This window comes from Pleurodeles waltl, chromosome 4_1, assembly GCF_031143425.1.
Source record: "Pleurodeles waltl isolate 20211129_DDA chromosome 4_1, aPleWal1.hap1.20221129, whole genome shotgun sequence".
NCBI classification, from domain to species: Eukaryota; Metazoa; Chordata; class Amphibia; order Caudata; family Salamandridae; genus Pleurodeles; species Pleurodeles waltl.
In genome coordinates this window covers 991,491,183-991,503,337 of record NC_090442.1, presented here as the reverse complement: position 1 = coordinate 991,503,337, position 12,155 = coordinate 991,491,183, and the positions used below count along the sequence as shown (strand labels likewise).

The 12,155-nt window shown below is 44.2% G+C and overlaps 1 protein-coding gene across 2 annotated transcripts in view; it reads right to left on the bottom strand.

The window, feature by feature from the left end:
- Positions 1–12,155, bottom strand: part of LAMB4 (laminin subunit beta 4) — a 724,082-nt gene that overhangs the window by 41,278 nt on the left and 670,649 nt on the right. For both annotated transcript variants that reach the window (XM_069229818.1, XM_069229820.1), the window contains 2 exons: positions 4,428–4,566; positions 1,019–1,195 (listed from right to left, as the gene is read on the bottom strand). In XM_069229818.1, coding sequence (XP_069085919.1) covers positions 1,019–1,195; positions 4,428–4,566 — 316 coding nt within the window. The remainder of the gene's footprint in view (positions 1–1,018; positions 1,196–4,427; positions 4,567–12,155) is intronic.

Here is a 12,155-nt window from a genome sequence, read left to right as displayed (position 1 = left end):
GCCTCTAACCAGGCTAGCGCCATTTCCTGCGCACAACCAACAAAAACATGACTCCTGTCTTAGGAAAGACAGAAGTCACAACCACCACAACAATGGCCAGTACAGGGGACAAGTGTCACCTGGGCATGGCCACTGCACCCTGTGCCATGCAGGGGGCCCCAAGTTAGGGCCCCCGATGGCACTTAAAAAAAAAAAATACTTACCAATACTTACCTACTTACCTGGGATGGGGTCCCCAATCCTCTGGTGTCCCTCTGGTGTCGGTGGGGGTGTTCCTGGGGCTTGGGGAGGGCACCTGTGGACCCATTCCATGGTGTTTAACCATGGAAATGGGTCCACAGGTCCCCTAATGCCTGGTCTGACCCAGGTGTTAAATAATGGTGCAAAATTAGCCCCTCCCCCCACCTGTGCATCATTTTAGCATGGGGGATAAATATGGGGCGATGGGGATAGCACCAGTTTTCAGATGGGAGCGCCTACCTTGCATCTCATTGACGCAAGGTAGGTACACGCATCCAAAAAATGGTGCAAACTCCTATATTTTGACTTTAGAGGTGTCTAACGTCAACACATAAATATGGAGTTAGGTTTGCACTGAATTTGCGGAAAAACAAAACACAGATTTTGTGCAGAGTATAAATATGCCCCTTTATTTTTTCTTTCAGCCATGCTGCACGCTGACAAAGCCAATATCTAACTCAAAGGCTAGACTTAGTGGCCAATGCTTGTTTTATATTGGTGAAAGCCCTGCAGCTCCCCCGACAATAAAGTTGTATAAAATTAACGACAAAACAAAAAAAGTACTACCAAAGGCAAACGTCTGGCCACCAATGCCAAACATATAGGCTGAGACATTTCTTTTTAAAAAGGAGGCTGCAATTGCAGAACTTCACAAGTGTTAGGGTACTATTTAGTCAAATACTAAGGGGTAGCGGCACACCATGTGTTCTATACTGAGAAAGATAGAGGGAGGGAGCATTTTGCAAACTCCACCTATCAGTAAAAATAAAATACTTACTCTGTCAGCCTCGTTTGCACGGTCCACTGCAGACTTTGCTTTCTCATTTACTTTTCTTGCTTGATTTCTGTTCATCATTGTCTTTTCTTGCAATGCTGTTATTTCCTCCTGAATCTTTGCGTGCCTCTTTGAAAAATCATCAAGATTACCTTCAACCCTGTCTGCCTTTTTTTGTGCCTGCAAAAGAAATGAGTAAAAATATTGCATGGGAAAGAGGACATACTTTTCCAGATGGCAATGTGATGTTTAAGTATTTCCAAGCAATATTGCAGTAACATTTACTACCATAACTAATGTAGGATTCTAATTATAATTGAGGGTCTCCAACCTTTTCTGTAATGAGAATTAATTCTGATTGTGAGCTACTAAAGGTCAAGCAACTTGGGCATTGTTGCCAGACACTCCCACGCCCAACTATGGTTTGAACAAAATACTATGAATATGGAATCTATGACAAAGTTGTCATGTGCTTCAGTGTGTGGTCTGTGAGGATGCATGAACAAGTGTGTAAACGAATGAGATATATATGTATGGGTGACTGAGAATCTGTGTCATATGTACTTGCGGCACAAGACATACATTTTGCCATAAGTGGCACTGTTACATGTACAACACAAACATACAACCATTTTTTTAAATGGGAGAAATTTAAAGTGCAGAAAAACGTTCTGCAAAAATGTTCATAATAAGGAACATATTTCTGCACTCAATGGAACATTTTTCTGCACTTTAATTTTTTCCCATTCAAAATAAATTGCTGTATTTTTCAGTTATAAATATGGCAGTGAGTCTACCAGCCCCTCTGAGTAAGATGCCTGCTGTGAGTAAATGCAACACTTTGAAATGGGAGAAAATTCATCTGAAGAGTTAGCTTTCTGTTTATATGCATTCAATAAAACTCATCATTTTAATTTTCTCCCATGTCAAAGTGTTGCATTTAAAACAGCAGACATTTTGCTCCCAGTGGCATGTAGACATATAACAGAAAATACAGTCATTTGTTTAAATTGGATGAATTTAAAATAAAGACACATGCTTCATAAAACATTAAGGGCTTGATTTAGATTTTGGTAAGTGGGCTACTCCGTAACAATGGTGCTGGATATCCCATCTGCCAAAATATAAATCCCACAGGAAATAATGGGATTTATATTTCAGTGGATGGATCTGTCACCGTTGTGACGGAGTAACCTGCCCACCAAAATCTAAATCCAGCCCTAGGACTTAATTGCAAATAGAGAAAAACATTAAGACCTAGGCCCTCATTACAACCCTGATGGTCTGAAGACCACAAGGGCCCTGTGGCAGTCTTACTGCCGACGGGTAGGCTGTGGAGACCGCCACATTACGAGTGTGGCGGTTTGGCATTTGCCTAACCGCCACATCCCCCCTGGTACCGCCAGAGTGGTAGGACAGCCGGGCCGGAGGACAGCACCTCCGGGCTCGCTGTCCACTGAAGTCCGCCAACGGTATTAGGAGTCGCCTGTCTGCCAGGGTTTCCGCGACTGTAGTACCTCAACAAAAATCTTGGTGGAAAGGCTGCTGGCGACAAGAAATTCCTTTCCTGTTGCCGGCAGATGACTCCCCCAGCCCCCCTTCAATTTCCTGTCCCCCTCACCCCTCCCTCCATGACAGCACCCCTTCCCCACCCCACCCTCCCCACATACACGCACACACACACGCACCCCGCATACACGCATTTACCAACACGCATACATATACGCATTCACCAACACGCACACATACACGCATACACTCGCACCAACAGACACACATTCACACAAACATACCAACATGCACTCACTTCAACAATTACACATGCATTCACATATGTATACACACATGCATACACACACGCAGACACACTTACATTCACACAAGCATACACAACACCTCCCACCCTCCTCCCCTGTCGGACGATCGACTTACCTTGTCTGGCGAGGAGGTCGTCCACCAGGGAACGGGACCCGGCGCTTCCACCGCCGGCAGTGACCCACCATCAGGACACCACCACGCCGTATTACTGCCTGTAATATGGCAGGCAGAGTCCTTGTGACGTTGCCGTGATGGCTGTGGAACCGCCTCTGCGCCACCAACCTCCAGCACGACTGCTAAAAGATTTTCACCAAAATTGTGGTGGCAGTCGGAAGACCGTTAGCACTGGCAGTCTTCTGCCACCCGTGGCTGCGGCGGTCTATGTAAGACCGCCGAAGTCGTAATGAGGGCCCTAATGTTTCATAGAAACATTGTTCTCCACTTTAAATTGCTCTCACTTAAAGAAATGACTTTTTCAGTTGTAAATATTGCACTGGGTCTACTAGCCACTGGGAGCAAGATTCCTACTGTTTGTAAATGTGACGTTTGTAAATGGTAGAGAATTATAATGAAGAGTTAACTTAAATTAACTCTCCATTTTAATTTTCTCTCAGATAAAAGTATTCAGAAACACCATTTTGGTTGCAGCTCCAATACTGAGTTTATGACGACTTTTACTCAAGAGTTAAATACCTCTTTGCTTCAGTACTAAACCTCTTTGACTCACCAGGGTCATAACTCGGAGTGGAGCACTGCATATAATGAGGCTCTGCCATCTGCAGCCTGATAATAATGTAGAATAAACAAAACTTTAAAAGAAAAACGCAATACTTATTCATTGCAGTTCTTATTTTAAAAATTAACTCAAGGCTGGGAGCTACTCTGAAGGTTTCTGCCAACTAGTGGCGGCTCGCGATCGACTAGTTGGAGACACCTGTGGAATATGGTGTTGTGTACTAATGAGTAGAATAAAATTGTCCTTTTCTAGTGCTTAGTCACCTATGGGAAACAAGCAAAGAATTGAGATGATGGAAACAGGTTTGGGGTAAATCTATGATTTCCCGAAGGCCACACCACTTGAAAACATATTTGATGCACCTACTAAACACAAAATGTAGCCCAGTGTGCAGAAGGGTCTATGCCTTGGGGCATATTCCTCTGCCAAAGGACCTGGTGGGAACACCAATAGCGTAACAAAACTTGAAGGGGCTCTCCTACAAAGTACAAAGAGGAGCCCCCCTCTGAGCTTATTCGGGAGCTCTCAGACTCAAGTATTGCACTGAGAGGGCCCCCTGGATATCGGGGGCCCACCGCACAGCAGGAGCTGCGGGGTCTTTGTTACACTCATGGGGAACACACTGAATTTGTGACACCCAGGAGGTGTTGAAGGTATTATGGAAGGTGGCTCTTGGGTCTCCTTTGAAGACCCCAAAATGGTGGGCTTAAGGAAGGAGAGAGTCATGGTTGGCAAAGCAATTGCATATTTCCTGGTGAAACTACTTGTAAAACAGTATGTAAAACCACACAAACACGAACAGTGATATGTCAAAGATGAAACCCATAAAGTCTGTTTAAAAAATGTAAAGAAACAAACCTTTGATACTGATTTTGTAATTTCTTTCACTTCGTTGTTTACACCTTCAAGAGCCTCTGTGGTTTTTGTTTGTACATCTTCTGCTTTTTTCAAGTTTTTCTTTATTTCGTCTACATTTGGCAAAGCTGCTGCTGCTTCCCTGAAATAAAAACATATCTGTGAGCCACCACTAAGTCACTGCTTCAGATCAGCAAAGTACAATTACATGTTTTTATCAGCAATGGAGCTGTCATCTGACATGGTGTTTTCTGTGTGGATTCTATTTCTCCACTAAAAGCCTAATTTTTTACCTAATCAAAAATGAAAACACTGTGATCAGGGGCGGCTCCTCCATAATAACAGAAGAAAGTTATCCCCCTGCTCAGTCTGGCAGTGACAAATAATTATATTTGGCACCGTCTGACTGAGCCATGGGAGTCTACACAGCCAAGTTGGAGAAATGACACAGGCTCCCTGTGCCTGAGCGAGCATCAAACCGGCCTGTCAGGCCAATCCCTGAGCGGCTTTCATGCTTGCTTTAGCATGAGAGCAGCATCTGAACTAGAAGCCTGTGCTTTGTGCACCAGTGCCGGGAATAGAGGAGAGTCAAAGAGGTGGCTGGCAGAGGGGCATCAGGCAGGTACATTTAATTTTTTTTATATAACCCCCTTCCCCCCCACTGACAGTCCTCCCTCCACTAAGCCACCCCCCCTGCCATTCTTGATTGGCGGTAGCTGCCCCTGGTTGTGACAGGTTTCCATCAGTAAAATGCTAGTGGGAATGGACTACAAAAACTGCTGCATGCACTGTAGTACATGCTCTGAAGAGCCTTATTGAATTGGAGCACTTTTGGCATCAGGAATGTAGTTGGTGAAGTATAGCATTGGCACTCAGTAAAATGCTCTCATTTATATGTCCAACTTTCTGAGGTAGGGATCCATGGGATTTAAATCTAGCTAACTGGAGGACTCCAGTTTGGTTAAAATCTACAATAGAAGCATGAACGTCAATTCATCAAAATGCAAGGGTTATCGGAAGTGACATCACACGGCTTTTGACTTTCAATTACATTCACACATACACATGCTTACATATTCACACATTCACCCTTACACTCTCACATAAACACACCCTCACCCTCAAAAGCACGCACACAACATACATTTAAAAACACTTTTTTACTTATCTCTGCTACCAGGGAGGGCCATAGGCCAGCTAACTGTATTCCATTTTTATTACACTAATAGAGAATAATTAAACACTATTTACTATTAGTGTAATAAAAAATGAGAGAAAAAAGGAGCTCCAAGTCCATAAGGACTTGCGGCCACCGTGCTCCTGGCACTGATTTTGCCACCTCTGAAGCCAGGGGCCACAACGATAATGCCAGGGGTGTATGGAACCCACCCCTCCATACAGGGGTGTATGGAACCCCTAAATGATGTCCATGGACAAAGGACGGACGTATCATAGCACACATGATACATTCATAGCATGTCTGATAGTTGGCAGTGAACTCAGGAACACTGCAAACGTAAGGGAGCTGAGTCCAAAAGGATTCCAGAGTATGCCGAGACTTACAATCTCCTTTGACCATAGGTCCCCAGGCTATTTGTAATATAATCCTGTTGCATTGTATCTCATTCCCAGAAAGTGCCAAAACCACCTGTTTGTTTTCTTGATTACATTTTTAACGTCCCTATGCTAGCTACGTGTAAACGTCCAGCTACGTGTAAACTCAGATTTAGTCCTTTTAACAGCAGTTAACATGGAATTAAGGGGCAGAATTATGAATTTTCTGTGCAACACAGCGCTAAAACCAAAATTGCAGCTCTGAATTGAACTAGGGAAAGAGAGCATCGCAAAATCATACCTATTTAAATATGGAGCTGATACTCTCCAGCCCTGGCACACAAAAAGCAGACAAGCACTACATATGCACACATATTTGCATTTGCATAGTGAACATTGCACAAGCACGTTGCACATCGTAGGATATTGCTAGTCATCACCACCAACGAATTCTGTGGCCTCATGCAGGAATGAACACAAAGGCAGAGATGATTTGGAAGTTTAAAGCACTCTGAAGTGACTTGCAATATAATTTCAATCCTGAAGGGCGTACTTTATTCCTTATAATACACCTTGTTCGATAGCTGGTGCCAATCTTTTTCTTTCTTTTTTTTTTTATACATTTTTATTTTATGGACACCCAGCAGTACAAAAAATTTCATCATAGAAAGGGCGTCGTAATTCATACATAAATCTAAAAAATCAGATATTACCATCATTATCATATACAGAATAAAAACATATTCATTTTTTAACCAGTCCACTGTCGGGGCCCTGGAGCCATGAGACGAGAGATGCCCAAATTTTGAAGCCTTTTTTCCTAGCTGCGGCACCCTTTATATCATATAGGCTATATTCCAAATGGTATACAGATAGGAGCCACGTAATCCATTGACTCCAAGATGGAGGGTCTGATTCCCGCCAATCAGATGCTAAACATCCGCGTAATACAGACATTGCCACAAACAAAAAGTATCTAAATCTGTTCTTACAGACAGAATGATCGACCCCCAGCAAAACCAATTGAGGTGTTAAGTTAACGTCCTGTCTCATAACTTTCTTCAAAAATTCAGATATTTCATAGATTAATCTTGATAATTTCACACAGTCAACAAACATATGGCAAAGATCTGCCTCCAGACTTCCACATCGTGGGCAGGTATTACTCAAACTTTTTCCCCAGCTAGCAATCTTGACCGGTGTATAGTATAAATTATACAAAACCATATAGTGCTGGGCTTGCGGACCGGCCGACAGTAACACATTCTGAGCCATTTCTATAGAGTCAAACACTTCAGACTCTTTAGCGCCTACCCGCGAATCCCACTTCTTAACAAGTAGTGCAATATCATCCTGTACTGAATCTAGAAGGAGCGGGTACAAATTCTTAATAGTACAACCTATGGGTTGACCCACAACCTCCATCAGCTTGATCTTGCCCCCGCATGGATTTTGTTTAAAAGTGGTTAATAAAAAATTCCTAATCTGTAAAAATTTGAAAAAATCCCTTCTATCCAGGGCAAACTCTACACTTAGATCCTCGAATGACTTAAAATGGCCACCCGGAAGAAAAAAAATCCCCCACTTTCTGAATGCCACGGCTAGCCTATCCTATACAGTAATAATCTTTAAAAATTTCTGGAAACATTGGTGTATTCCAAAGCGGTGTGTAATAACAGACCCGCCCCATCCCTATCTTGCGCTTAACCTGCACCCAAACCTGGAAGGCGGAGTTGATCGTTTTAAATATAACCTTCTTGTAATAGCTAGGTTCCAAAATCCGTAAGAAGACTGCATCCGCCTCCTTGCCAAAAATTAATGTGTAAATTGAGGGAAAGGTATCTTGTATAGATCTATCCATAGCATATAGGGCCTCATTCCGACCCTGGCGGTCCTTGACCGCCAGGGCCGGGGTCGGCGGGAGCACCGCCAACAGGCTGGTGGTGCTCCTAAGGGCATTCTGACCGCGGCGGTTTGGCCGCGGTCAGACACGGAAAATTGCGGTCTCCCGCCGGTTTTCCGCTGCCCTGAGGAATCCCCCATGGCGGCGCAGCTTGCTGCGCCGCCATGGGGGATTCCGACCCCCTCACCGCCATCCTGTTCCTGGCGGTTTGACCGCCAGGAACAGGATGGCGGTGAGGGGTGTCGTGGGGCCCCCATAAGAGGGCCCCACTGAGAATTTCAGTGTCTGCATAGCAGACACTGAAATTCGCGACGGGTGCTACTGCACCCGTCGCACACTTCCCACTCCGCCGGCTCCATTCGGAGCCGGCTTCCTCGTGGGAAGGGGTTTCCCGCTGGGCTGGCGGGCGGCCTTCTGGCGGTCGCCCGCCAGCCCAGCGGGAAACACAGAATAACCGCGGCGGTCTTCTGACCGCGCAGCGGTATTCTGGCGGCTCCCGCCGGCACTGCGGTTACCGCGGCCGGCGGGAGTCGGAATGACCCCCATAGTGTCTGTGCATATTGTAACACAGCCACCAGATAATATAATATAATTTGAAATTGGGGAGTGCCCACCCCCCTTTCTCTCTTGGAAGCGTCAAAAAATGAAAGGCCTGACGTGATTTAGTATAAGACCATATAAAATTGCTGGTCAACCCTTCCATTAATTTAAACCATTCCTGTCCAATTTCTAATGGTATAGTTCTAAAAAGGTAGAGCACCTTAGGTAAAAAAAAGTCATTTTAAACACATTACAATGTCCCATAAGCGATAAATGCAGATTATTGATACGATACAGGTCCTTTTTAGCCTTAGTTAAAACCGGGGCCAGATTTATTTCTACTAACTCATCAAGGTTAGCTGTCAACTTAACTCCTAAATACCGGACCTGGGTCTTTATAAGCTCGTCCTCAAAAGCAGTCCAGCCGTTAACTAATATTTGACACTTCGTTTTATCCAAACTGCGCAGCCTCCTGCTCTATTTCCTGCAAGGCGGTCATGGGGTCAGTTGTAACTACTGCGATATCATCTGCATAGGCAAGTATTTTTGTGCGGCCCCCTCTCAATATCACTGGACTAATCTGGTTATTATTAAGCAGTTTCCTTATCAGAGGATAAATATATAGGGCAAACAACAATGGTGAACACGGACAACCCTGCCGTGTACCCCAATGAATAATAATAGGAGCTGATTTTAGCCCAGCGATTTGCAAGGTGGCAACAGGGTTATGATAGAGCTGCTGAATCGCCTCAGTAAACCCAGGGCCGATATTATTCTTGCACAAGGTTGTCCATAGGAAGGGCCAGTGGACCCGATCAAATGCTTTTTCGGCGTCAAGCAGTATGACTGCCATTGGAAGCTTAGCCACGACCCTGGCATCCAACAATGTAATAACCCGTCTTACACGATTGGCTGTACTTTTTCCTGGAATGAATCCATGCTTCCACGGAGATACCAGATTAGAAATCACTGAACTTAATGGGTTAGCCAGTATTTTAGCACAGATTTTGGCGTCACTATTAATCAAAAATATCGGGCAAAATGAGCCAGATAGATGTGGCTCCTTATCCTTTTTTAAGAAAACTATTATCTTAGCCTCTTCCCATGACGTCGGTTGGGGAGACCCTGACTGTATTTCAAGGAATAAGGTAAATAATTCCTTTTGTAATTCTAAAAAACAAATCTTGTAAAATTCAAGTGGAATCTGATCTACCCCAGTTGCTTTACCACTTGCCAGAGCACTGATTGCTATATCAAGTTCCTTGACTGTCAGAGGAGCTTCTAATTTGTTCTTATCTACATCGTGTAGCTGTCCCAACGGTGTATTCCTCGTATTAAAAAATATTTCCTCCTCCTGGGGTTGCTCTTCTTGTGCATATAGTTTTTGATAGAACCGTCTAAATACTTCTAGAATCTCTGGGCCACTATAAACTAGCAGCCCTTCCTCATTCTCCAGAATGCTAATACTACCATAGGTCTGCTTCTGCCTTATTTTTAAGGCCAGCAGCTTTCCAACTTTCCCGCTATATCAATAGCATTCCTGCCGATGTACCAGGAATTTTGCAGCTGCCTTTTCCATAAAAATCTTTACGGCCTCCACTTTTATAACATTTAATTTATGTAAAATATCTGAGGTCTCTCCCTTACTCTGCATCGCCTCCTCTAGTCGTTGTTCAGCGACGCTCAACTTTATCTGTATTAACTTTAATAGGTCAGTACGTGATCTCTCTTTTCTTACTGCATACCTCAATGTTTCTCCTCTGCCGGCCGCTTTGAATGTATCCCATACTATATGACAGGGGGCAGAACCCCGATTTATCTAAAAAAACTCCGGGATCCACGCTTTTATTTTTTGTACATACACTGGATCCGCTAATAATGCCCTATCAAACGACCAGGACCTAACTTGTGGCCCCTCTTTCCCTACCTCCACTACCAAGACCTGCGGATTATGGTCCGATATAATTCTGGGATATCGCTCAACCCTTAATCCCCTTTGCAAAGATGCTGATACAAAAAAGTAACCCAGCCTAACTGACTTGTTATGTGGAAAAGAAAAAAAAGTGTAGCCCGGATCATGCGGCTTGCACATCTGCCAAGCATCGATCAGGCCAAAGTTTGCTACTAGTGTCTGAAGCGCCAGGAAAACTTTGTTTTTTCTGCCCTGATACATTGTCTGTTCTTGAATGGGGATTACATTATCCAAATGTATATTCAGGTCCCCACATATTACATCCGGGGTTGGCCAAGATACAAGTTCCAAATTAAGTAAATCCAAAATTTCTGGATCGTCCACATTTGATCCGTAGACTGAACATATTGTAAACTTTGACCCTCGAGCAGAGCATTCCAGCAAAACCAGCCTGCCTGACTCATCCGTAAGCTGTTTTTGAACCACTAAAGACCTAATTTGTGTAAGTATGGCCACCCCTCTAGTAGTGGTATTCTGATTTGTGCATGCCACTAGCTTCCATCCAGGAAATTCCATCAAATGCTTCTGTGCGCCTGCAATATGGGTCTCCTGCATTCAGATAATATCGGCCTTAAAGGCCTTAAAGACTTCCCCTACCAGCTGGCGTTTTTTACCATCATTAAGCCTGTAGACATTTACTGTAGCTATACGCATTTCACTTTCTTGACCCATTCTTTTACTTTTCGTCTCCCATACCTTCCCTGGGCCGGCCAGCTAATCTTTCCCAAATCTGCATTCAAGACACCCCACATGTTATTACCATTTTCACCAACCTTCCTGCTGTATGTCCTTTTACGCCCTCTGCCACCAACCCCCCTCAAGACCTACCCTCCCTTCCCTGGTCCACCCTCCCACCCAAAACCCTACAAATGGGATCGCCAGGCCCCTGGGCCTGTAAGATGGAAGTCGTCTACCCCACCAGCCCCGCCTGTTTGTAAAAAAAAGAAAAAAAATCCAATAAACATTTTTTCAGCATCACGGCAGCTCCCACCCGCCCTCTGCAATACCCACAATAGAAGAAGAAAAAGAGAAAAGGACAAAAAAAACAATTAAAAAACCAGATGGGGACCACACCACGTACCACACCAGAGCTGCAGGTTTTTAGGTAAAGAGAAACCTCATTCGATGATCACACCGCCCACTGTTCCCCTGATCGCACTCCTCCCCCACACCCACAGCTCAATCTTGAATTTTGCTGGCTTTAAATTGCTGCACATATTCCCCTGCTTTTATTTCCGATAAAAAAGTCTGCGTAGTTGATTTGTAAATAATTTTCAAACGTGCGGGGCTCAGCAGATTTGCTTCTGCCCCTAACTCCTGAAATGGTGCAATCAACTGCCTTAATCGCCACCGTTTCTCTACTGTGGCATGTGCAAAGTCTGGTCTTGTAAAGAAAGATACCCCTTCTACATTTATCTTTGAATTGGGTCGGGTTTTTTCCAAATACCATCTGCCGCAATAAAAAGTTGCCAAATTAAATAATAATGGCCCTTGAGTAGTTCTGTCCTTTACTAGCATCGGATGTTTGTTTTTTCTTAAACAGTGGAAATCGATGTGCTCTTTGAATTTCTGTCTCCCAGTTCCACTCAAGAAGGAGGTCTGGAAAGGCTTTCTTAAAGAGTGACACTATATAGGACCTAGTATCCTTCCCCTCTAGGCCCTCTGCTATGCCCAGAATCTGAAGATTGTTCCGCCGCTGGCGGTTTTCTGCATCCTCAAGTTTCCACTGAATATCCGAGATCTGTGTTGCCGTTTGTGCAGC